The 22,417-nt window shown below is 44.1% G+C and overlaps 2 protein-coding genes across 2 annotated transcripts; both read right to left on the reverse strand.

Moving 5' to 3' along the window:
• Positions 1-1,582: 1,582 nt before the first annotated feature.
• On the reverse strand, positions 1,583-10,386 carry LOC306742351 (extracellular calcium-sensing receptor-like; the record flags this gene model as incomplete). Its single annotated transcript, XM_079224720.1, has 8 exons — positions 10,238-10,386; positions 9,554-9,848; positions 9,169-9,458; positions 8,618-8,913; positions 4,956-5,161; positions 4,597-4,818; positions 4,005-4,128; positions 1,583-2,487 (listed from the first exon to the last, which is right to left on the reverse strand). Exons 1-8 carry the CDS (start codon positions 10,342-10,344, stop codon positions 1,583-1,585), a joined length of 2,445 nt encoding a protein of 814 aa, XP_079080846.1. The 5' UTR covers positions 10,345-10,386.
• A 1,714-nt stretch (positions 10,387-12,100) lies between these two features.
• LOC306742353 (extracellular calcium-sensing receptor-like) lies at positions 12,101-21,858 on the reverse strand (the record flags this gene model as incomplete). Its single annotated transcript, XM_079224722.1, has 8 exons — positions 21,710-21,858; positions 21,049-21,343; positions 20,664-20,953; positions 19,925-20,220; positions 18,850-19,055; positions 18,472-18,693; positions 17,871-17,994; positions 12,101-13,005 (listed from the first exon to the last, which is right to left on the reverse strand). Exons 1-8 carry the CDS (start codon positions 21,814-21,816, stop codon positions 12,101-12,103), a joined length of 2,445 nt encoding a protein of 814 aa, XP_079080848.1. The 5' UTR covers positions 21,817-21,858.
• Positions 21,859-22,417: the final 559 nt, after the last annotated feature.

Here is a 22,417-nt window from a genome sequence, read left to right on the forward strand (position 1 = left end):
TCCATGCCTACTCTGACTATACCTGAGAATGCTAAGGAGCCTTTAAGGCAGGCATGGGCAATTCATTTTCCCAAGGGGCCACATGAGAAATTGAGACCGTTGTGGAGGGCCGAACCAATTCAATTAACTCAATATTAATGTTATTACTTTATTAAAAAACTGTAAATTATAAGGGTTTGAACTGCTACTGGTAAGAATGCATGTTACAATAAGGCTATGAAAACAAGTTCTATAAAAATCCAGAAGTGATACTGACTTAAAGTGCTCTGCCATAGTGTATCAGACCGCAGGTCAGATCCGCGGCGGCTTTGCGTGATTCATTTTCAATCTGGAGGCGGAGACTGCAGTGCGAGGCTCCTTGGGAGGCGGGGGTCTCGCCGCAGCACCCGCTGCTCACTGAGGACAGAAACTGCAGAACAATACGCTTTCACTTCAGTCTCCAAGTCGGCAACACTGCCCGTTGTGAGGCTGCGTAAGCGCGCACGTGCGCACACACATAAATAAATCGCCTTCAAAGTAAAAGCAGTGCCGTTTGTATTGCACTCATGGCGTGCACCTTATTTATTTATTTTTCATTTTTGATTGACCTCAAACGGGCCAGACTGGGAGAGCCCGTAAGATGCCCAGGTCTGCTTTAAGGGCTATGGACAGGGGTTCAATGGCCAGTGCAAATAGTGAAGGTGACAGGCGACATCCCTGACATGTGCCACGTGTGAGAGAGAAGGGGGAAGAAATTTCAGAGTTAGTTTTAACGCTAGCTACAGGTGCAGAGTATAATAGGCGAATCCAGGAGATGAGTTTAAATGTTAGTTATTTTTTGAACGGATATAACTTTATTTTCTTTTTTTTCTACCATCATTGTCGTGGAAATTATTGTTAATAATTATTGTGATGAATAATTAACATTGATATGTGATCAGACAGTCACTTCACATTTATTAGTATTATTATTATTAAAAGGGGATCTGTGCAACTTTGTTGTTCAGGAAGTTTGGATCAAACAAGTAGCCCTACGTATTATTTTGTACCCTTGAAGTAGCTCTCGGTTTCAAAAAGGTTGGTGACCCCTGATGTAATCTATTTTTTTTTTAAATATTTAGATGAACAAGATGAAGACTAAATGTGCAGACCATGTGCTTTATAGTAAACGTTGCTGTTGGAGCCATAATGTAGTTTTTGGTCTTTATTGTATCCTTACTGAAAACACAGTAAACATACATGCAGTTCTGACATTAAACACAGATTGGAGCACTAATTCATGAAGTGCACGTAGGTAAACTACAGGTAATGAGAATCAGGTGTGTAAAACAGTTATTTGACTATGTTACGTGTTGAAGTGAGAGCATGGCTGGCGTGCTTAGATTCTGAATATGATGAATTGAAACAGAGATGTAATATGGACAATGCTGCTATTTACATTATGCCAGTGAGCATATATGTCAAACTACCAACTAAACGTTGGTTTGTTTTTAGCCAAGAGCACACATGTGAAACAAGTTCTCCCTCTTTGTCCTCTGTGGCTTAAGTATTTGTAATAAAAGTTCCCTCAAGTGCCGTCTTTGTTTTCTCCAAACTTTATGTTTTAAGATTGACTTTTGTTCATTAAATGTTTCTTGGTATTTTTCTCTGGCTTAAACAATATGATGAAACACTTTGGAGCGAATATACACAATATGAGTCCAAAACTGGAGGCAAGAATGGCAAATATCTCCACAGCCACAGTAAATTTCCCAGGAGAACTGACATATGCTGGGATGAAGGTGACCCAGACTGCACAGAATATCAGCATGCTGAAGGTGATAAACTTGGCTTCATTAAAACTATCAGGTAGTTTCCGGGCTAGGACCGCTAACACAAAGCAAAAGACAGCCAGCAGGCCGATGTACCCGAGCACAGCCCAGAACCCAATAGCTGAGCCTAATGCACACTCCAGGATGATTCTCTCCTTGTATGTGGTGAGGTTTTTCCTCGGAAAAGGAGGACTAAGAACCAACCAAAGAGTACATATTATAACTTGAATGAAAGTGAAAGACACTACAGTCATCCTTTGCTGTGGAGGACCAAACCATTTCATAACATTACGACCTGGGAGAGTGGCTTTGAATGCCATTAACACAACTATTGTTTTTCCAAGAACACAAGAGATACAGAGGACGAAGGTGATCCCAAACGCTGTGTGGCGCAGCATGCAGGACCACTCAGTGGGTTCTCCAATGAAAGTCAATGAGCATAAGAAACAGAGAGTCAGAGAGAAGAGCAGCAGAAAGCTGAGCTCAGAGTTGTTGGCTCTGACAATCGGAGATGTCCTGTGACGGTGGAACACAGCCGCTGTTATGATGGCAAGGCAGGCACCACCAACTGAGAATGCAGCCAGGATGATTCCTAGGGCCTCATTGAAGGAAAGAAACTCTACAGGCTTGGGGAGACAAGTGTGTCTCTTTGCATTAGGCCAAAATTCCTTTGGGCAAGGGAAACAATCAGGGGAATCTGAAAAAATACAACAAAAGAGGACTTTTAGTAGTCGTAGTATATATTTGATGTTGTAGATAATAAAAACAATAATACGAATGGTAATACATCTAATTTATAGAGCCTTTTCATAGTACTACAAAAAAATAAATTTTCCACAAGTTCAAATTATATTATAAAACAACACAATGAAATATACAATACACAACATTAATCACATTAATTGCAGTTCTGAAAAATGTTTGGTTAGCACTTCATAATAACTACACACTATTTAGCATTAGTAAAGCATAATTAAACACTTGATTAATCATTTATAAAGCATTGTTCCAACATGAACACTCATGAACACAGTTATAAATGTTTTTGAGAAGATAACTGAGAGTTATGTTAGCTTTGAGGCACTGCTGGCCTTTCAATGTCATTTATAAATGCGTTGTAAAGCATAAATAGTCCTCACTTTAGATGAGGTCACAGAACATACTTAACTAATACTTAACTAACGACAAAAAAAGGAAAAAAAAGTATTTAAAGGATTTAAATCGGCTCAGGCACCAGAAGGAAGCATCGAAATCTGCGTTGCTTTTCGGTCCGGTAGGTACCGGACGTGTTGGAACCGGTGCCTCGGTACCCAACCCTACTTCTAATGCCGTGTTCACACCAAAACAGTTGCGAAATATTCGCGCGTCCAGATTACATGTTAAGTCAATGCACAGCCGCGTTAGGTTGCGAAAAAGCGGATTTTTCGCCGGGCGTCGCGATAGAGGCGAAACGGCGTTGCGAATATTCGCAACTCCGCTTTTTCACCGGCGAATAATTCGCATGACGCGGAGTTGCGAAAGCCAATCAGCGTTGAGAAGCTCCGCCCGGCATCACCGCCGTTACTGAATGAAACTGCTCGTCAGACACTCGTCCTGGAGGAGTCGGAGCTGTGTGCGACTACGGATAGTATTATGAACCCAGACACGGGGCGTTTGATGTTCCGACGTGTGTGGGACTTCCTCAACAAGTATAAAGCAGAACTAGAGGTTATTTCAATGCTGAATGCCGGAAATAGTAAATGCTTTCACAAACACGGAGATAGAAGCTCCGCCCGGCATCACCGTCGTCCTGACGTTACTGAATCAAACTGCTGGCCCGCTGAAGGAGCGCTGGAAGCAGCTTCACTCAGACACTCGTCCTGGAGGAGTCGGAGCTGTGTGTGACTACGGATAGTATTATGAACCCAGACACGGGGCGGTTGATGTTCCGACGTGTGTGGGACTTCCTCAACAAGTATAAAGCAGAACTAGTGGTTATTTACCTGGTGGATGAAGGAAATAGTAAATGTTTTCAAGACACAGAGATAAGCCCCGCCCCCTTTCCCCAGCGATGGTTGCGATGGTTGCGAAAAACGGATTAACCACACAGAGCGAATTTTTCACCTGCGGCGCGATATAGGCGAAGTGGCGTTGCGAAAATTCGCAACTGTTTTGGTGTGAACACGGCATAAGATGTGCCAGTTTCTGTATAATCTGCAGTAGGAAAAACAATACCTGTAGCATTGCTAATCTCTCCCTCAGGACATGGTATACAATCAAAACAGCAGGTTGGTTTTCCTTTCTGCAGCACTTTACGAGATCCTGGAGGACAGCTGTCAGTGCACACTGACACAGGCACCTGACACATAGACAAACAAAGTCAAACATATTCAGATGTGCTTCAAAGCTCTGAGGATTCAAGAATAGGTTCAGATTCTTTTCAAGTCTGTCTAAAAACATAACTTGCATGTCACTATAAGAATGTGTTTTGTCAATGCAGATGCTGGTGGAAAACATCCATAGTTGTGCCATAAATAAATTCTAAAGTTCAGCTAAAGCCAAAATGAGACCTCAGCAGTCTGGATTGGACAAAGCAAGCAGTTATCTTCCAAAGTTAGTTTTTTTGTACAAAGTCCGTTTTTGTTACTATTCCTTAGCAAAGGAACCTTTTTGTTGAAACCATTAATTGGGAATTCAGACTGAAAATGCTGTTACTTGAGAATAAATCTCTTCACAGCCAGTATGGACTGGAGGAACAGGGACCAAAGACACATATCACCAAATTTGAAATTGGAATATTTTATAATATACATTTTGGGCTCCCTACTTGTGTGCCACCCTCCACCCAGGTGAGGTTCCTGTTGATATGGAGTTCCTGGCCCACCGGCAGTGATGCATCGTAGTTCCCTACTGCCACCAACTCAATGCTGCCACTCTCACTTTTTTGCCAGTTAACCAGCTCGTATGTGGCCACAGGATCCCCGTTGGCATCAAATGACACATCATAACCATTTTGAGAAAACTTAACTTTTTTCAACTGAGTAAGAACCTGTGAGTATGAAGAAGTGGAAGATGGAGAGGAGGAGGAATGAAACCACGTATAATACAATGTATATTTAATTTAGGATAATGTACAGTATAGCAAAAAAAGGACATTGGTGTTTTGACATATTTGTTTTTACTGACCTGTTTGGACTCTATGCTGGCGAGTTTATCACACTGGGTTATAGAATATGTTTCCTGGCACACTGCATTATGAATGGCATGTGCTATTGCATAAACAGCCTTGTACACCATGTTAGTGATCCGGAGCTGAGATGTGTCAGTGTACGGGCTCTGGATCGTCTCTATGTCTTCACTTCCATCACACGCATTCTTGTCTGTGACTGCTGCTAAAAACAAACAAAGACACAGGGAGCTGTTTTTTAGCCTTGACAATTATATCCATCCATTATCAGCCGCTTATCCGGGGTCGGGTCGCGGTGGCAGCAGGTTCAGCAGGCCGACCCAGGCTTCCCTCTCACCCGCAACACTTTCCAGCTCATTCTGGGGGATCCCGAGGCGTTCCAAGGCCAGCCGGGAGATATAATCCCTCCAGCGTGTCCTCGGTCTTCCCCGGGGTCTCCTACCAGTTGGACGTACCTGGAAAACCTCTAATGGGAGGCGTCCAGGAGGCATCCTGACTAGATGCCCGAACCACATCAGCTGACTCCTTTCGACACGAAGGAGCAGCGACTCGACTCCAAGCTCCCTCCTGATGTCCGAGCTCCTTACCCTATCTCTAAGGGTGAGCCCGGCCACCCTGCGGAGGAAGCTCATTTCGGCCGCTTGTATTCGAGATCTCGTTCTTTCGGTCACGACCCAGAGTTTGTGACCATAGGTGAGGGTTGGAACATAGACCGACCAGTAAATGGAGAGCTTCGCCTTCCGGCTCAGCTCCCTCTTCACCAGGACGGACCGGTACAGCGCCTGTTTTACTGCTTTTACACCACCCCGGTCTGCCAGTCCATGGGCACTGTTCCCGACCCCCATGCGACACTGAAAAGGCGTGTCAACCAAGACAGCCCAACAATGTCCAGCGCTTTCAGCATCTCAGGGCGGATCTCATCCACCCCTGGCGCCTTGCCACCAAGGAGCTTTTTGACTGCCTTAGCGACCTCTGCCAGGGATATGGGAGAAAACACCCCAAAGTCTTCCGGCGCTGCCCCCTCTCCGGGGGACATGTTAGCCGGGTTTAGGAGTTCCTCAAAGTGCTCTTTCCACCGCCCGACGATGTCCCCAGTCCGGGTCAGCAGTTCCCCCCCCCCCCGCTGAGAACAGCCTGGGGTAGGCCCTGCTTTCCCTTCCTGAGCCGTCGGATGGTTTGCCAGAACTTCCTTGAGGCCAACCGAAAGTCCTTCTCCATGGCCTCCCTGAACTCCTCCCATGCCCGAGTTTTAGCATCCGCGACCATCGCAGCTGCAGCCCTTCTGGCCTGCCGGTACCCGTCAGCTGCTTCAGGAGACCCCTGGGCCAGCCAGGCCCGAAAGGCCTCCTTCTTCAGTTTGACGGCTTCCCTCACCCCCGGTGTCAACCACCGGGTTCTCGGGTTGCCGCCACGACAGGCACCGATGACCTTCTGGCCACAGCTCCGAGCAGCCGCGTCCACAATAGAGGCTTTGAACATGGTCCACTCGGGTTCCATGTCCCCAGCCTCCCTCGGGATTTGTGAGAAGTTCTTCCGGAGGTGGGAGTTGAAGACCTCCCGGACAGGGTCCTCCGCCAGACGTTCCCAGTTCACCCTCACTACACGTTTGGGCTTGCCAGGTCTTTCTAGCCGACTCCCCCGCCATCTGATCCAACTCACCACCAGGTGGTGATCAGTTGACAGCTCTGCTCCTCTCTTCACCCGAGTGTCCAAGACATACGGCCGCAGATCAGATGATGCGACTACAAAGTCGATCATTGATCTCCGGCCTAAGGTGTTCTGGTACCAGGTACACTTATGAGCCAGCTTATGCTCGAACATGGTGTTCGTTATGGACAAACTGTGGCTAGCACAGAAGTCCAACAACAAAACACCATTCGGGTTCAGATCGGGCAAGCCGTTCCTCCCAATCACGCCCCGCCAGGTTTCTCTGTCATTGCCCACGTGAGCGTTGAAGTCTCCCAGGAGAACTATGGAGTCGGCAGGCGGCGCCCTCTCCAGGACCCCTCCCACCGACTCCAAGAAGGCCGGATACTCCGAACTACTGTTCGGTGCATAAGCACAAACAACAGTCAGAGCTTTACTCCCTGCAACCCGTAGGCGCAGGGAGGCGACCCTCTCGTTCTCCGGGGAAAACTCCAACATAGCGGCGCTCAGCCGGGGGCTTGTGAGTATCCCCACTCCCGCCCGGCGCCTCTCACCCTGGGCAACTCCAGAAAAGGACAAAGTCCAACCCTTCTCCAGGAGCTTGGTTCCAGAGCCCATGCTGTGCGTGGAGGTGAGCCCAACTAAATCTAGCTGGTACCGCTCCACCTCCCGCACCAGCTCCGGCTCTTTCCCCGCTAGCGAGGTGACGTTCCACGTCCCTAGAGCTAGTCTATGCCGCCGGCGATCGGCTCGCCCAGGTCTCCTGCCTGGCCCGCCGCCCGGTCTACATAGCACCCGACCCCGATAATTCTCCCCGCGGGTGGTGGGTCCACGGGGTGACTGCTGCTCCATGTTGTTTCTTCGGGCTGAGCCCGACCGGGCCCCATGGGCGAAAACCCGGCCACCAGACGCTCGCCGACGAGCTCCCCTCCTGGGTCTGGCTCCAGGAGGGTGCCCCGGTTTCCCTTGTCCGGGCGAGGTAGCTTTAGTCCGTGGGCTGCAATTCATCAGGGTTTTTTGAATCGCTCTTAGTCTGGGCTCTCCCCCGAGACCTGTTTGCCTTGGGAGACCCTACCAGGGGCTGACCCCCCGGACAACATAGCTCCCAGGATCACTGAGCCACTCAAACTCCTCCACCACGTTAAGGTGGCGATTCATTGGAGGAGGACAATTATATCATTATTTCTCATGTATAATGTTCTTTTTTAGTTTTATTTAACCTGCACAATCTTTCTTAGAGCCTCTTGTGTATATATATATATATATATATATATATATATATATATATATATATATATATATATATATAGAGAGAGAGAGAGAGAGAGAGAGAGAGAGAGAAATATATATATATATATATATATATATATATATATATATATATATATATATTCTAATTCTCTGATAAAACATGCTTATTTTCCATTACAATTCAAAACACTTTTTCCCCGACGTTTATTAATCTGTTTTTTGTTGTTTTTATATGGCCCTAAGTTTTATATACTTTGTTTATAAGCTCATGTTGTCAGGAAAACAAGTATTTTCCTTGAATTGGATACTGACTTGACCTGTTTAAATGTCTTTCATACGAATAAATGATCTATTAATCCACGTCAATATAACAGTATATTTAGACCAACGTACATATTTACAATATATACTGAAACTGATACATCCTAGTCAGTACATTTTGCTGTACTTCCCCCCCTAAAGTGGCCTAAAGACTCTCTATACAGTGTGTGCTTGTGTTCAGGACTTTAGTGTTGACATCTTCTCCAAGACAGCAGAGTGCCTAAACTTGACCTGAAAGATTCTTATTTCAAGTTTGATTATTCACAGAGACCTTATTTACACTTCACGTATTTGCTCAATAACAATAGATTTCTCTTTAAATCACTCATGGATTGGGATATTTAAGCAGCTGTTTCTCTAGTCAGACAGAATACAAAACACAACACAGACAAGACACAACTGTGAGTGTCAGTTATGTTAAAGATCAGCCAATCTTTCTCACTTTTTCCCAGCCTGCAGTTGAATGCATCCTCCCAGAACTCAGTAAACACTGGAGAGGCAGCCACTTTAGAGGGAGAGAGATCCAGCAGGAAGTCTCTCAGACCTGGGATGACAGATTGCTCAATGCCAAATCCGAGTGCTCCAGCACATAAACTGAACATCAGCATGTCTGGGTTAGTTACCCAGGACTCACTGCCTATCCACTGGCGAGGAGGAGAGGGCTTGAGCGACAGCTCTTCCAGCAGAATCCTCAAGTCTCCAGATATTATAAACGCCACAATAACAATAGCTGTCGACCTGGAAAGAAATAATAGTGCATTGTATGAGACCAATATAACCAAAATATATAAAAAAATATTTTTATGTGTGTATATATATATATATATATATATATGTAGATAGTGCAAACAGTTTTTGGTCTCACGCAATGTGTCTTCAAGGTGAAAAAATACTCTTCTATCTTATACTTTACGGAACATTGTTGTGGATTTGTGTGCATACGATCAGTGTGAGTACAGGGAACAAAAGCACATAATCAGTGAATGTAAAAACCTGCGGATAATGTCGGCTACTCTCTGGATCCTGCTTCGTGGGTGGTACTTATTGAAAGATTCAGAATATTCCACACAGATCCCCTCTTTGTGTGCTGCGTCCAGGAAAGACGCCATGCCATTGTTTCCATAATCCGAATCTGATCGGATAGCACCTATCCAAGTCCAACCAAAGTGTTTTACCAGCTTCGCCAGCGCGTCAGCCTGGAACTGGTCACTCGGGATTGTTCTGAAGAAACTCGGGTACTGCTGCTTATCGGACAGGCATGCACAAGTGGCAAAGTAACTAACCTAAAAGAACACAACAGTGGAATTGTTGAACAGGACGGACACAAAATAGCATTGGTCTGTTAAACACATCGTTTGCAGAAATTCACAATATTTACTTGAGGAATGTTAAAGGGCCCGATGATGCGAGACATGCTGATGGCTGCCGTGGACCCAGATTCACCAACAATGGCCATCACTTTACCAGATTGTGAACAATTGTCGCCGGTGTAAAACATAGGGTCCAGGCCACTTGACAGCTGGAATGCCACATGCACCGCTACAGGCACAGAGGCGCACGAGTCGTAGATCTGATAACCGAGTTTGATGCCCGGCAGCAGCTCCGTGCTGTTGTTGATCTCCTCGATGGCGAAGATCATTGCGCGTGAATAGCGCAGTGCACGGGTAACAATGCTGCACACAGACACTTGTGTCACTGTTTAAAATATGGTCTACATAATGATGAGGACATTCCACTAATTTTAAAAGAAATACATAATAGGTAAGAAATTAAAACCAAAATTCACAACACAGATATCAGTACAAAATGCACAATCATCTTAATGCATCGATTAACAATAGTTGGATATTTTAAACTCTAGTTTTAGTTTTCATAATGTTTTAAGTTAACAAATGAAAAAGAACTACACAACTCTACTATTTTGTGAATATAATACTTGCATATATGTATATATATATATATATATATATATATATATATATATATATATATATATATATATATAATGTTGTTTTTCATGACATAAACATCCTCTTATCCCCAACATTTTTCTCTTACTAACCTCCCTGAGCATCTTAGTGGATCAGGCATGGTGGTGTAGTTATGCTTCATAGCGTGCATGGAGTAATGTATGGCGAAACTACCACCAATAACGTAGTCACCATCCATTGAGAATGCAGGCAGACGAGTGGTACCCTGGAGCTTACATTTCACAGATGAGGCCTCAGTGCTGACCCCAACACCATTCCTATCCTCTGAGAACTCAGCCCTTTGTTTCACATCATCCACAGAACCATTCAAGGCAAGAGCTGAGTTCAGCTCACACAAACCCAGTGACAGGATCAGGCCAATAAAGAGAGCTGAGATCTCCATCCTCAACTGTCCTCTTGTGGGCATACTGTGTTTTTACTAGTCTATATAGATATTCAGACTGAAGCTTCCCTCCTACTGTACGTCATCTTACTGTACGTCAGAGAGGATGCTCTTACCCAGTGGTCTTTGATTAACTCTTCTACAAGTCTTTTTGTGAGCTTTGTGTACATTATAATCTGCACCAGGTGCCCATGTCTCTTTTCTCTTCTTTTAAAGCTACCATTGTAAACCCTAATATCGTCTTAATGAAGTCTTACACTCTTACACCTTTTTTTGCTGTGTTTAGCTCATATGACAGTTAAGCCAAACAAATGTCCACCACTAATGAGTTGTTTGTTTGGTTAAATCACACAATGATGCTAAAACAGAAATATTAATGAAATAGCACTGAGTTTATAAAAGAGAAAGACACACATATTTATCTTATTCTTGTTTTAATTCATTTGTTTTACATTACTTATATTCTATATTTTCAGGCTGTGATGAAAAAACACTTAGTGAAATAAGACCAAAAAGTTTTGTTTTTTTTGTAGATATTCAGACTGAAGCTTCCCTCCTACTGTACGTCAGCTTACTGTACATCAGAGAGAGGATGATCTTACCTTGTGGTCTTTGATTAACTCTTCTACAAGTCTTTTTGTGAGCTTTGTGTACATTATAATCTGCACCAAGTGCCCATGTTTCTTTTCTCTTCTTTTAAAGCTACCATTGTAATCACGGATATATTCTTAATTAAGTAAAACCTGTATACCTTTTTTTCTGTGTTTAAGCTAATATTACAGACTAACAAATGTACCCCACTAATAAATTGTTTGTTTGGTTAAATTGCATATTAAAAAATGCCAACACAGAAATATGAACAAAGAAGCCCTGAGTTTATAAAAGAGAAATACATGTACTATATTGTCATTTTGTACTTATGTTTTATTTTGTACTAATTATTCACTTTCTTTCAGGCTGTGATTACATAATATTTTGGAAATAAGACAAACACTGTTTTAAAAGAACTTTAGAAAAATTACATTACAATTAATAAAATATGTAATATTTAATATAACATGTACATATTTAGATAAACAAGATGAAGACTGAATGTGCAGACCATGAGCTTTATAGTAAACGTTGCTGTTGGAGCCATAATGTAGCTTTTTGTCTTTATTGTATCCTTACTGAAAACACAGTAAACATACATGCAGTTCTGACATTGAACACAGATTGGAGCACTAATTCATGAAGTGCACATTGGTAACCTACAGGTGATGAGAATCAGGTGTGTAGAACAGTTCTTTGATTATGTTGCATGTGAGTGAGAGCATGGCTGGCGTGCTTAGATTCTGAATATTATTAATTGAAACGGAGATTTATATGGACAATGCTGCTATTTACATTATGCCAGTGAGCATATATGTCAAACTACCAACTGAACGTTGGTTTATTTTTAGCCAAGAGCACACATGTGAAACAAGTTCTCTCTCTTTGGCTTCTGTGGCTTAGGTGTTTTTTTTTAAAAATCCCTTCAATTGCCATCTTAGTTTCCTCCAAACTTTATGTTTTAAGATTGACTTTTGTTCATTACATTTTTCTTGGTGTTTTTCTCTGGCTTAAACAATATGATGAAACACTTTGGAGCAAATATACACAATAGGAGTCCAAAACTGGAGGCAAGAATGGCAAATATCTCCACAGCCACAGTAAATTTCCCAGGAGAACTGACATATGCTGGGATGAAGGTGACCCAGACTGCACAGAATATCAGCATGCTGAAGGTGATGAACTTGGCTTCATTAAAATTATCAGGTAGTTTCCGGGCGAGGACCGCCAACACAAAGCAAAAGACAGCCAGCAGGCCGATGTACCCGAGCACAGCCCAGAACCCAATAGCTGAGCCTAATGCACACTCCAGGATGATTCTCTCCTTGTATGTGGTGAGGTTTTTCATTGGAAATGGAGGACTAAGAACCAACCAAAGAGTGCATATTATAACTTGAATGAAAGTGAAAGACACTACAGTCATCCTTTGCTGTGGAGGACCAAACCATTTCATAACATTAAGACCTGGGAGAGTGGCTTTGAATGCCATTAACACAACTATTGTTTTTCCAAGAACACAAGAGATACAGAGGACAAAGGTGATCCCAAACGCTGTGTGGCGCAGCATGCAGGACAACTCAGAGGGTTCTCCAATGAAAGTCAATGAGCATAAGAAACAGAGAGTAAGAGAGAAGAGCAGCAGAAAGCTCAGCTCAGAGTTGTTGGCTCTGACAATTGGGGATGTCCTGTGACGGTGGAACACAGCCGCTGTTATGATGGCAAGGCAGGCACCACCAACTGAGAATGCAGCCAGGATAATTCCTAGGGCCTCATTGAAGGAAAGAAACTCTACAGGCTTGGGGAGACAAGTGTGTCTCTTTGCATTAGGCCAAAATTCCTTGGGGCAAGGGAAACAATCAGGGGAATCTGAAAAAATACAAACATAGAGTGCTTTGAGTAGTCATAGTGTATATTTGATGTTTCATACAATAAAAACAATAATAATAATGGTAATACATCTTAATTATAGAGCCTTTTCATAGTCCTCAGAGAGATTTTCCAAAAAAAAGAAATTTTCCACAAATTCAAATTATATTACAAAACAACACATTAAAATACACAACATTAATCACATTAAATGCAGTTCTGAAAAAGGTTTGGTTAGCACTTCATAATAACTAGACACTATTTAGCATTAGTAAAGCATGACTAAACACTTAATTTATCATTCATCAAGCATTGTTCCAACATGAACACTCATTAGTAACTACGATTCATAAACACAGTTATAAATGTTTTTAACCCCCATCACCATGATATAGATGTTCATTATCACTTTGTGTTTTGTCTTTTTCCCTTTTCTGTTGAAAAGATAACTGAGAGTTATGTTAGCTTTGAGCCACTGCTGGCCTTTCAATGTCATTTATAAATGTGTTGTAAAGTATAGATAGTCCTCACTTTAGATGAGGTCACAGAACATACTTAACTAATACTTAACAAACGACTAGTACCTACCTGAGTTAATCATGAATTGCAGTATTAAAACACGTTTATAAAGCACATGTTAACATAGTCCCTAACCCTCCATCCATCCATCCATTATCAGCCGCTTATCCGGGGTCGGGTCGCGGTGGCAGCAGGTTCAGCAGGCCGACCCAGGCTTCCCTCTCACCCGCAACACTTTCCAGCTCATTCTGGGGGATCCCGAGGCGTTCCAAGGCCAGCCGGGAGATATAATCCCTCCAGCGTGTCCTCAGTCTTCCCCGGGGTCTCCTACCAGTTGGACGTGCCTGGAAAACCTCTAATGGGAGGCGTCCAGGAGGCATCCTGACTAGATGCCCGAACCACCTCAGCTGACTCCTTTCGACACGAAGGAGCAGCGACTCGACTCCGAGCTCCCTCCTGATGTCCGAGCTCCTAACCCTATCTCTAAGGCTGAGCCCGGCCACCCTACGGAGGAAGCTCATCTCGGCCGCTTGTATCCGAGACCTCGTTCTTTCGGTCACGACCCAGAGTTCGTGACCATCGGTGAGGGTTGGAACATAGACCAACCAGTAAATGAAGAGCTTCGCCTTCAGGCTCAGCTCCCTCTTCACCAGGACGGACCGGTACAGCGCCTGTTTTACTGCTGCAGACGCACCGATCCGTCTGTCGATCTCCCGCTCCACCTGACCCTCACTCGTGAACAAGACCCCGAGATACTTGAACTCCTTCGCTTGGGGTTGGCAGTTTGTCCCCACCTGGAGGGAGCAATCCACCGGTTTCTGGCAGAGCACCATGGCCTCAGATTTGGAGGCGCTAACTCTCATCCCTGCCGCTTCACACTCGGCTGCAAAACGTCCCAGTGAATGCTGGAGGTCACGGTCCGAGGAGGCAAACAGGACCACATCATCCGCGAACAGCAGAGAGGTGATCCCGAGACTCCCGAACCGGATCCTCTCCGCCCCCTGGCTGCGCCTAGATATCCTGTCCATGAAGGTCACGAACAGGACCGGTGATAAAGGGCAGCCCTGGCGGAGGCCAACACCCACCGGGAACGTGTCTGACTTATCAAGGATACGAACACAGCTCCTACTGCAGGCGTACAGAGACCGGATGGCCCGTGCCAACGGGTCCGGCACCCCATACTCCTGCAGCACCCCCCACAAAAACCCGAAAAGTCGAAAGCCTTCTCAAAGTCTACAAAGCACATGTAGACTGGTTGGGCAAACTCCCAGGACCCCTCCAGTAGTCTTGCAAGGGTAAAGAGCTGGTCCACTGTTCCACGACCGGGACGGAATCCGCACTGCTCGTCTTGAATCTGAGGTTCGACAAGCGGTCGGAGCCTCCTTTCCAGCACCCTGGCATAAGCTTTTCCCGGGAGGCTGAGCAGTGTGATGCCACAATAGTTTGAGCACACTCTCCGGTCCCCCTTCTTGAAGATGGGAACCACCACCCCGGTCTGCCAGTCCATGGGAACTGTTCCCGACCCCCATGCGACATTGAAAAGGCGTGTCAACCAAGACAGCCCAACAATGTCCAGCGCTTTCAGCATCTCAGGGCGGATCTCATCCACCCCTGGCGCCTTGCCACCAAGGAGCTTTTTGACTACCTTAACGACCTCTGACAGGGATATGGGTGAAACCACCCCAAAGTCTTCCGGCGCTGCCCCCTCTCCGGGGGACATGTTGGCCGGGTTTAGGAGTTCCTCAAAGTGCTCTTTCCACCGCCCGACGATGTCCCCAGTCCGGGTCAGCAGTCCCCCCCCCCCCCCCCCCCCCCAGCCTCCCCCCTCCTGCTGAGAACAGCCTGGGGTAGCCCCTGCTTTCCCTTCCTGAGCCGTCGGATGGTTTGCCAGAACTTCCTTGAGGCCAACCGAAAGTCCTTCTCCATGGCCTCCCCGAACTCCTCCCATGCCCGAGTTTTAGCATCCGCGAGCATCGCAGCTGCCGCCTTCTGGCCTGCCGGTACCCGTCAGCTGCTTCAGGAGACCCCTGGGCCAGCCAGGCCCGAAAGGCCTCCTTCTTCAGTTTGACGGCTTCCCTCACCCCCCGTGTCCACCACTGGGTTCTTGGGTTGCCGCCACGACAGGCACCGATGACCTTCCGGCCACAGCTCCGAGCAGCCGCGTCCACAATAGAGGCTTTGAACATGGTCCACTCGGGTTCCATGTCCCCAGCCTCCCTCGGGATTTGTCAGAAGTTCTTCCGGAAGTGGGAGTTGACGTTGTACACGTTTGGGCTTGCCAGGTCTTTCTAGCCGACTCCCCCGCCATCTGATCCAACTCACCACCAGGTGGTGATCAGTTGACAGCTCTGCTCCTCTCTCCACCCGAGTGTCCAAGACATACGGCCGCAGACCAGCTGATACGACTACAAAGTCGATCATTGATGTACGGCCTAAGGTGTTCTGGTACCAGGTACACTTATGAGCCACCTTATGTTCGAACATGGTGTTTGTTATGGACAAACTGTGGCTAGCACAGAAGTCCAACAACAAAATACCATTCGGGTTCAGATCGGGCAAGCCGTTCCTCCCAATCACGCCCCGCCAGGTTTCTCTGTCATTGCCCACGTGAGCGTTGAAGTCTCCCAGGAGAACTATGGAGTCGGCAGGAGGCGCCCTTTCCAGGACCCCTCCCACCGACTCCAAGAAGGCCGGATACTCCGAACTGCTGTTCGGTGCATAAGCACAAACAACAGTCAGAGCCTTTCTCCCCGCAACCCGTAGGCGCAGGGAGGCGACCCTCTCGTTCTCCGGGGAAAACTCCAACATAGCGGCGCTCAGCCGGGGGCTCGTGAGTATCCCCACTCCCGCCCGGCGCCTCTCACCCTGGGAAACTCCAGAAAAGGACAAAGTCCAACCCTTCTCCAGGAGCTTGGTTCCAGAGCCCATGCTGTGCGTGGAGGTGAGCCCAACTATATCTAGCTGGTACCGCTCCACCTCCTGCACCAGCTCCGGCTCTTTCCCCGCTAGCGAGGTGACGTTCCACGTCCCTAGAGCTAGTCTATGCCGCCGGCGATCGGCTCTCCCCGGTCTCCTGCCTGGCCCGCTGCCCGGTCTGCATAGCACCCGACCCCGATAATTCTCCCCGCGGGTGGTGGGTCCACAGGGTGACTGCTGCTCCATGCTGTTTCTTCGGGCTGAGCCCGACCGGGCTCCATGGGCGAAAGCCCGGCCACCAGACGCTCGCTGACGAGCTCCCCTTCTGGGTCTGGCTCCGGGAGGGTGCCCCGGTTTCCCTTGTCCGGGCGAGGTAGCTTCAGACCGTGGGCTGCTATTCATCGGGGATTTTTGAACCGCTCTTAGTCTGGGCTGTCCCCCGAGACCTGTTTGCCTTGGGAGACCCTAACAGGGGCTGATGCCCCGGACAACATAGCTCCCAGGATCACTGAGCCACTCAAACTCCTCCACCACATTAAGGTGGCGATTCATTGGAGGAGGAGTAGTCCCTAACCATTAGTGCATATTTCAATAACTATATGCATGAATAAATGAATAAATAAATGACATTTAAATATTGTATTCATAATTTACTAACACTTTATAAATTATCTTATTAATCATCAATAAATCCTTAATACTTCATTTACAAATGGAGAATCCATCATTTATAAAGTATGAAAACCTAATCATGAAACACATAATAGTCAAGCTTATTAATCAAGAATAAAACATTCATAACTTTGTTTTTGAATTGCATACTAATGAGTTACTAATGTGTTTATGTTGGAACAATGCTTTATAAATGATGAATTAAGTGTTTACTCATGCTTTATAATGCTACATAGTGTGTAGTTATTATAAAGTGCTAACAAGGTTTGATTTCATATTTGAAAATGGACATTTAATGCAGTTTTTGGCATTGTTTGCGAATTGATCAGCTATGGAAAATACTCTTTTGCCTCTTGTCTGGCGTTTGGTCCTGAGTGGTAGTGACAGGAGGTATACATTAGAAAACCAAAGCTGCAGAAAGAACTGTGGTGGTAAAGCAGTTCAGTGAGGTAAGAGAGGGCTTAGTTGGTTATGGAGGGCTTTTTGAGTGAGGATAAGGACTTTGAATTGGCTCTGTTGTGGGACAGGGAGCCAGTGAAGGTTTTATGGGACAAGGGTGATGTGATCACAGCAGCGGTGGGTGAGCAGATAAGCCGCAGGAAAATAATAGCTAGCACGTACATGCAGACTCGCAGGACAACTGTATATGCTCGGTTAAAGTGTATAAACATTTAAACGGCAGAATGCTATAGGATCAGGAATGGAGCACCTCTGAAATGTGCCAGTTTCTGTATAATCTGCAGTAGGAAAAACTGTACCTGTAGCATTGCTAATCTCTCCCTCAGGACATGGTATACAATCAAAACAGCAGGTTGGTTTTCCTTTCTGCAGCACTTTACGAGATCCTGGAGGACAGCTGTCAGTGCACACTGACACAGGCACCTGACACATAGACAAACAAAGTCAAACATATTCAGATGTGCTTCAAAGCTCTGAGGATTCAAGAATAGGTTCAGATTATTTTCAAGTCTGTCTAAAAACATAACTTGCATGTCACTACAAGTATGTGTTTTGTCAATGCAGATGCTGGTGGAAAACATCCATAGTTGTGCCATAAATTCTTTCTAAAGTGCAGCTAAAGCCAACATGAGGCCTCAGCAGTCTGGATCGTACAAAGCAAGCAGTTATCTTCTAAAGTTAGTCTTTTTGTACAAAATCCTGTTTTTTGCTACTATTCCTCAGCACTTTGCTGAGCAACATTTTTGTTGAAACCATTAAGTGGGATTTCAGACTGAAAATGCTGTTACTTGAGAACAAATCTCTTCACAGCCAGTATGGACTGGAGTAACAGGGACCAAAGACACATGTCACCAAATTTGAAATTGGAATATGTTATAATATTAATTTTGGGCACCCTACTTGTGTGCCATCCTCCACCCAGGTGAGGTTCCTGTTGATATGGAGTTCCTGGCCCACCGGCAGTGATGCGTCATAGTGCCCTACTGCCACCAACTCAATGCTGCCACTCTCACTTTTTTGCCAGTTAACCAGCTCGTATGTGGCCACAGGATCCCCGTTGGCATCAAATGACACATCATAACCATTTTTAGAAAACTTAACTTTCTTCAACTGAGTGAGAACCTGTGAGGATGAAGTAATGGAAGACGGAGAGGAGGAGGAATGAAACAATGTATAGTAAAATGTATATTTAATGTAGGAAAATGTACAGTATGCTATACTGTACATTTTCCTACATTAAATATACATTGGTGTTTTGACATATTTGTTTTTACTGACCTGTTTGGACTCTATGCTGGAGAATACATCACACTGGGTTATAGAATATGTTTCGTGGCACACTGCATTATGAATGGCATGTGCTATTGCATAAACAGCCTTGTACACCATGTTAGTGATCCGGAGCTGAGATGTGTCAGTGTACGGGCTCTGGATCGTCTCTATGTCTTCACTTCCATCACACGCATTCTTGTTTGTGACTGCTGCTAAAAACAAACAAAGACACAGGTAGCTGTTTTTTTTAGCCTTGACAATTATATCATTATTTCTCATGTATAATGTTCTTTTTTAGTTTTATTTAACCTGCAAAATCTTTCTTAGAGCCTCTTGTATATATATATATATATATATATATATATATATATATATATATATATATATATATATATATATATATATATATATATATATATATATAGGGAGAGAGAGAGAGAAATATATATTATTCTAATTCACTTATAAAACATGCTGATTTTCCAATGCAATTCAAAACACTTTTTTCCCGACGTTTCTTATTTTTTGTTGTTTTATATGGCCCTATGTTTTTAGCTCTTTTTTTTAGCTTTTGTATTCCAGCTCTTGTTGTCAGGAAAAAAAAGTATTTTCCTTGAATTGGATACTGACTTGACCTGTTTAAATGTCTTTCAAACGAATAAATGATCTATTAATCCACGTCAGTCTAACAGTATATTTAGATCAACGTATATATTTACAATATATACTGAAACTGATACATCCTAGTCAGTACATTTTGCTGTACTTCCCCCCCTAAAGTGGCCTAAAGTTTCTCTATACAGTGTGTGCTTCTGTTCAGGGCTTTAGTGTTGACATCTTCTCCAAGACAGCAGAGTGCCTAAACTTGACCTGAAAGATCCTTATTTCAAGTTTGATTATTCACAGAGACCTTATTTACACTTCACGTATTTGCTCAATAACAACATATTTCCCTTTAAATCACTCATGGATTGGCATGTTAAAGCAGCTGCTTCTACAGTCAGACGGAATAAAAAACACAACACAGACAAGACACAACTGTGAGTGTCATTTATGTTAAACATCAGCCAATCTTTCTCACTTTTTCCCAGCCTGCAGTTGAATGCATCCTCCCAGAACTCAGTAAACACTGGAGAGGCAGCCACTTTAGAGGGAGAGAGATCCAGCAGGAAGTCTTTCAGACCTGGGATGACAGATTGCTCAATGCCAAATCCGAGTGCTCCAGCACATAAACTAAACATCAGCATGTCTGGGTTAGTTACCCAGGACTCACTGCCTATCCACTGGCGAGGAGGAGAGGGCTTGAGCGACAGCTCTTCCAGCAGAATCCTCAAGTCTCCAGATATTATAAACGCCACAATAACCATAGCTGTCGACCTGAGAGAAATAATAGTGCATTGTATGAGACCAATATTACCAAAATATGTTACTAAATATTTTTGTGTGTATATTCATATATATATATATATATATATATATATATATATATATATATATATATATATATATATATATATATATATATATATATATACATATATATATATATATATATATATATATATATATATATATATATATACACACAAATATGTAGTAATATAGATATAATGTAATATATGTACTGTATATATATGTGTATATATATATATATATATATGTGGAGATAGTTCAAACAGTTTTTGGTCTCACGCAATGTGTCTTCAAGGTGAAAAAATACTCTTCTATCTTATAATTTACGGAACATTGTTGTGGATTTGTGTGCATACGATCAGTGTGAGCACAGGGAACAAAAGCACATAATCAGTGAATGTAAAAACCTGCGAATAATGTCGGCTACTCTCTGGATCCTGCTTCGTGGGTGGTACTTATTGAAAGATTCAGAATATTCCACACAGATCCCCTCTTTGTGTGCTGCGTCCAGGAAAGACGCCATACCATTGTTTCCATAATCCGAATCTGATCGGATAGCACCTATCCAAGTCCAACCAAAGTGTTTTACCAGCTTCGCCAGCGCGTCAGCCTGGAACTGGTCACTCGGGATTGTTCTGAAGAAACTCGGGTACTGCTGCTTATCGGACAGGCATGCACAAGTGGCAAAGTAACTAACCTAAAAGAACACAACAGTGGAATTATTTAACAGGACAGACACAAAATAGCACTGGTCTGTTAAACACATCGTTTGCAGTAATTCAAAATATTTACTTGAGGAATGTTAAAGGGCCCGATGATGCGAGACATGCTGATGGCTGGCGTGGACCCAGACTCACCAACAATAGCCATCACCTTACCAGATTGTGAACAATTGTCGCCGGTGTAAAACACCGGGTCCAGGCCACTTGACAGCTGGAATGCCACATGCACCGCTACAGGCACAGAGGCGCACGAGTCGTAGATCTGATAACCGAGTTTGATGCCCGGCAGCAGCTCCGTGCTGTTGTTGATCTCCTCGATGGCGAAGATCATTGCGCGTGAGTAGCGCAGCTCACGGGTAACAATGCTGCATACAGACACTCATGTCACTGTTTAAAATATGGGCTACATAATGATGAGGACATTCGACTAATTTAAAAAAAAAAACATAATAGGTAAGAATATAAAACCAAAATTCACACCACAGATATCAGTACAAAATGCACAATCATCTTAATGCATAGATTAACAACAGTTGGATATTTTTAAACTCTAGTTTTAGTTTTGATAATATTTTAAGTTAACAAATGAAAAAGAACTACACGTCTCTACTATTTTGTGAATATAATACTTACATATATATATTTATATATAATGTTGTTTTCATGACCAAATTCAAAGTATTCAAACTATATAAACATCCTCTTAGCCCCAACATTTTACTCTTACTAACCTCCCTGAGCATCTTAGTGGATCAGGCATGGTGGTGTAGTTATGCTTCAATGCGTGCATGGAGTAATGTAGGGAAAAACTGCCACCAATAACGTAGTCACCATCCATTGAGAAAGCAGGTAGACGAGTGGTACCCTGGAGCTTACATTTCACAGATGAGGCCTCAGTACTGACCCCAACACCATTCCTATCCTCTGAGAGCTCAGCCCTTTGTTTCACATCATCTACAGAACCATTCAAGGCAAGAGCTGACAGCTCACACAAACCCAGTGACAGGATCAGGCCGATAAAGAGAGCTGAGATCTCCATCCTCAACTGTCCTCTTGTGGGCATACTGTGTTTTTACTGGTCTATATAGATATTCAGACTGAAGCTTCCCTCCTACTGTACGTCAGCTTACTGTACGTCAGAGAGAGGATGATCTTACCCAGTTGTCTTTGATTAACTCTTCTACAAGTCTTTTTATGAGCTTTGTGTACATTATAATCTGCACCAGGTGCCCATGCCTCTTTTCTCTTCTTTTAAAGCTACCATTGTAATCACGGATATCTTCTTAATTAAGTAAAACCTGTATACCTTTTTTTCTGTGTTTAAGCTAATATTACAGACTAACCAAACAAACAATTTATTAGTGGGGTACATTTGTTAAATTGCATATTAAGAAATGCCAACACAGAAATATGAATAAAGAAGCACTGAGTTTATAAAA

Source organism: Taurulus bubalis (genome assembly GCF_910589615.1).
Source record: "Taurulus bubalis genome assembly, chromosome: 10".
NCBI classification, from domain to species: Eukaryota; Metazoa; Chordata; class Actinopteri; order Perciformes; family Cottidae; genus Taurulus; species Taurulus bubalis.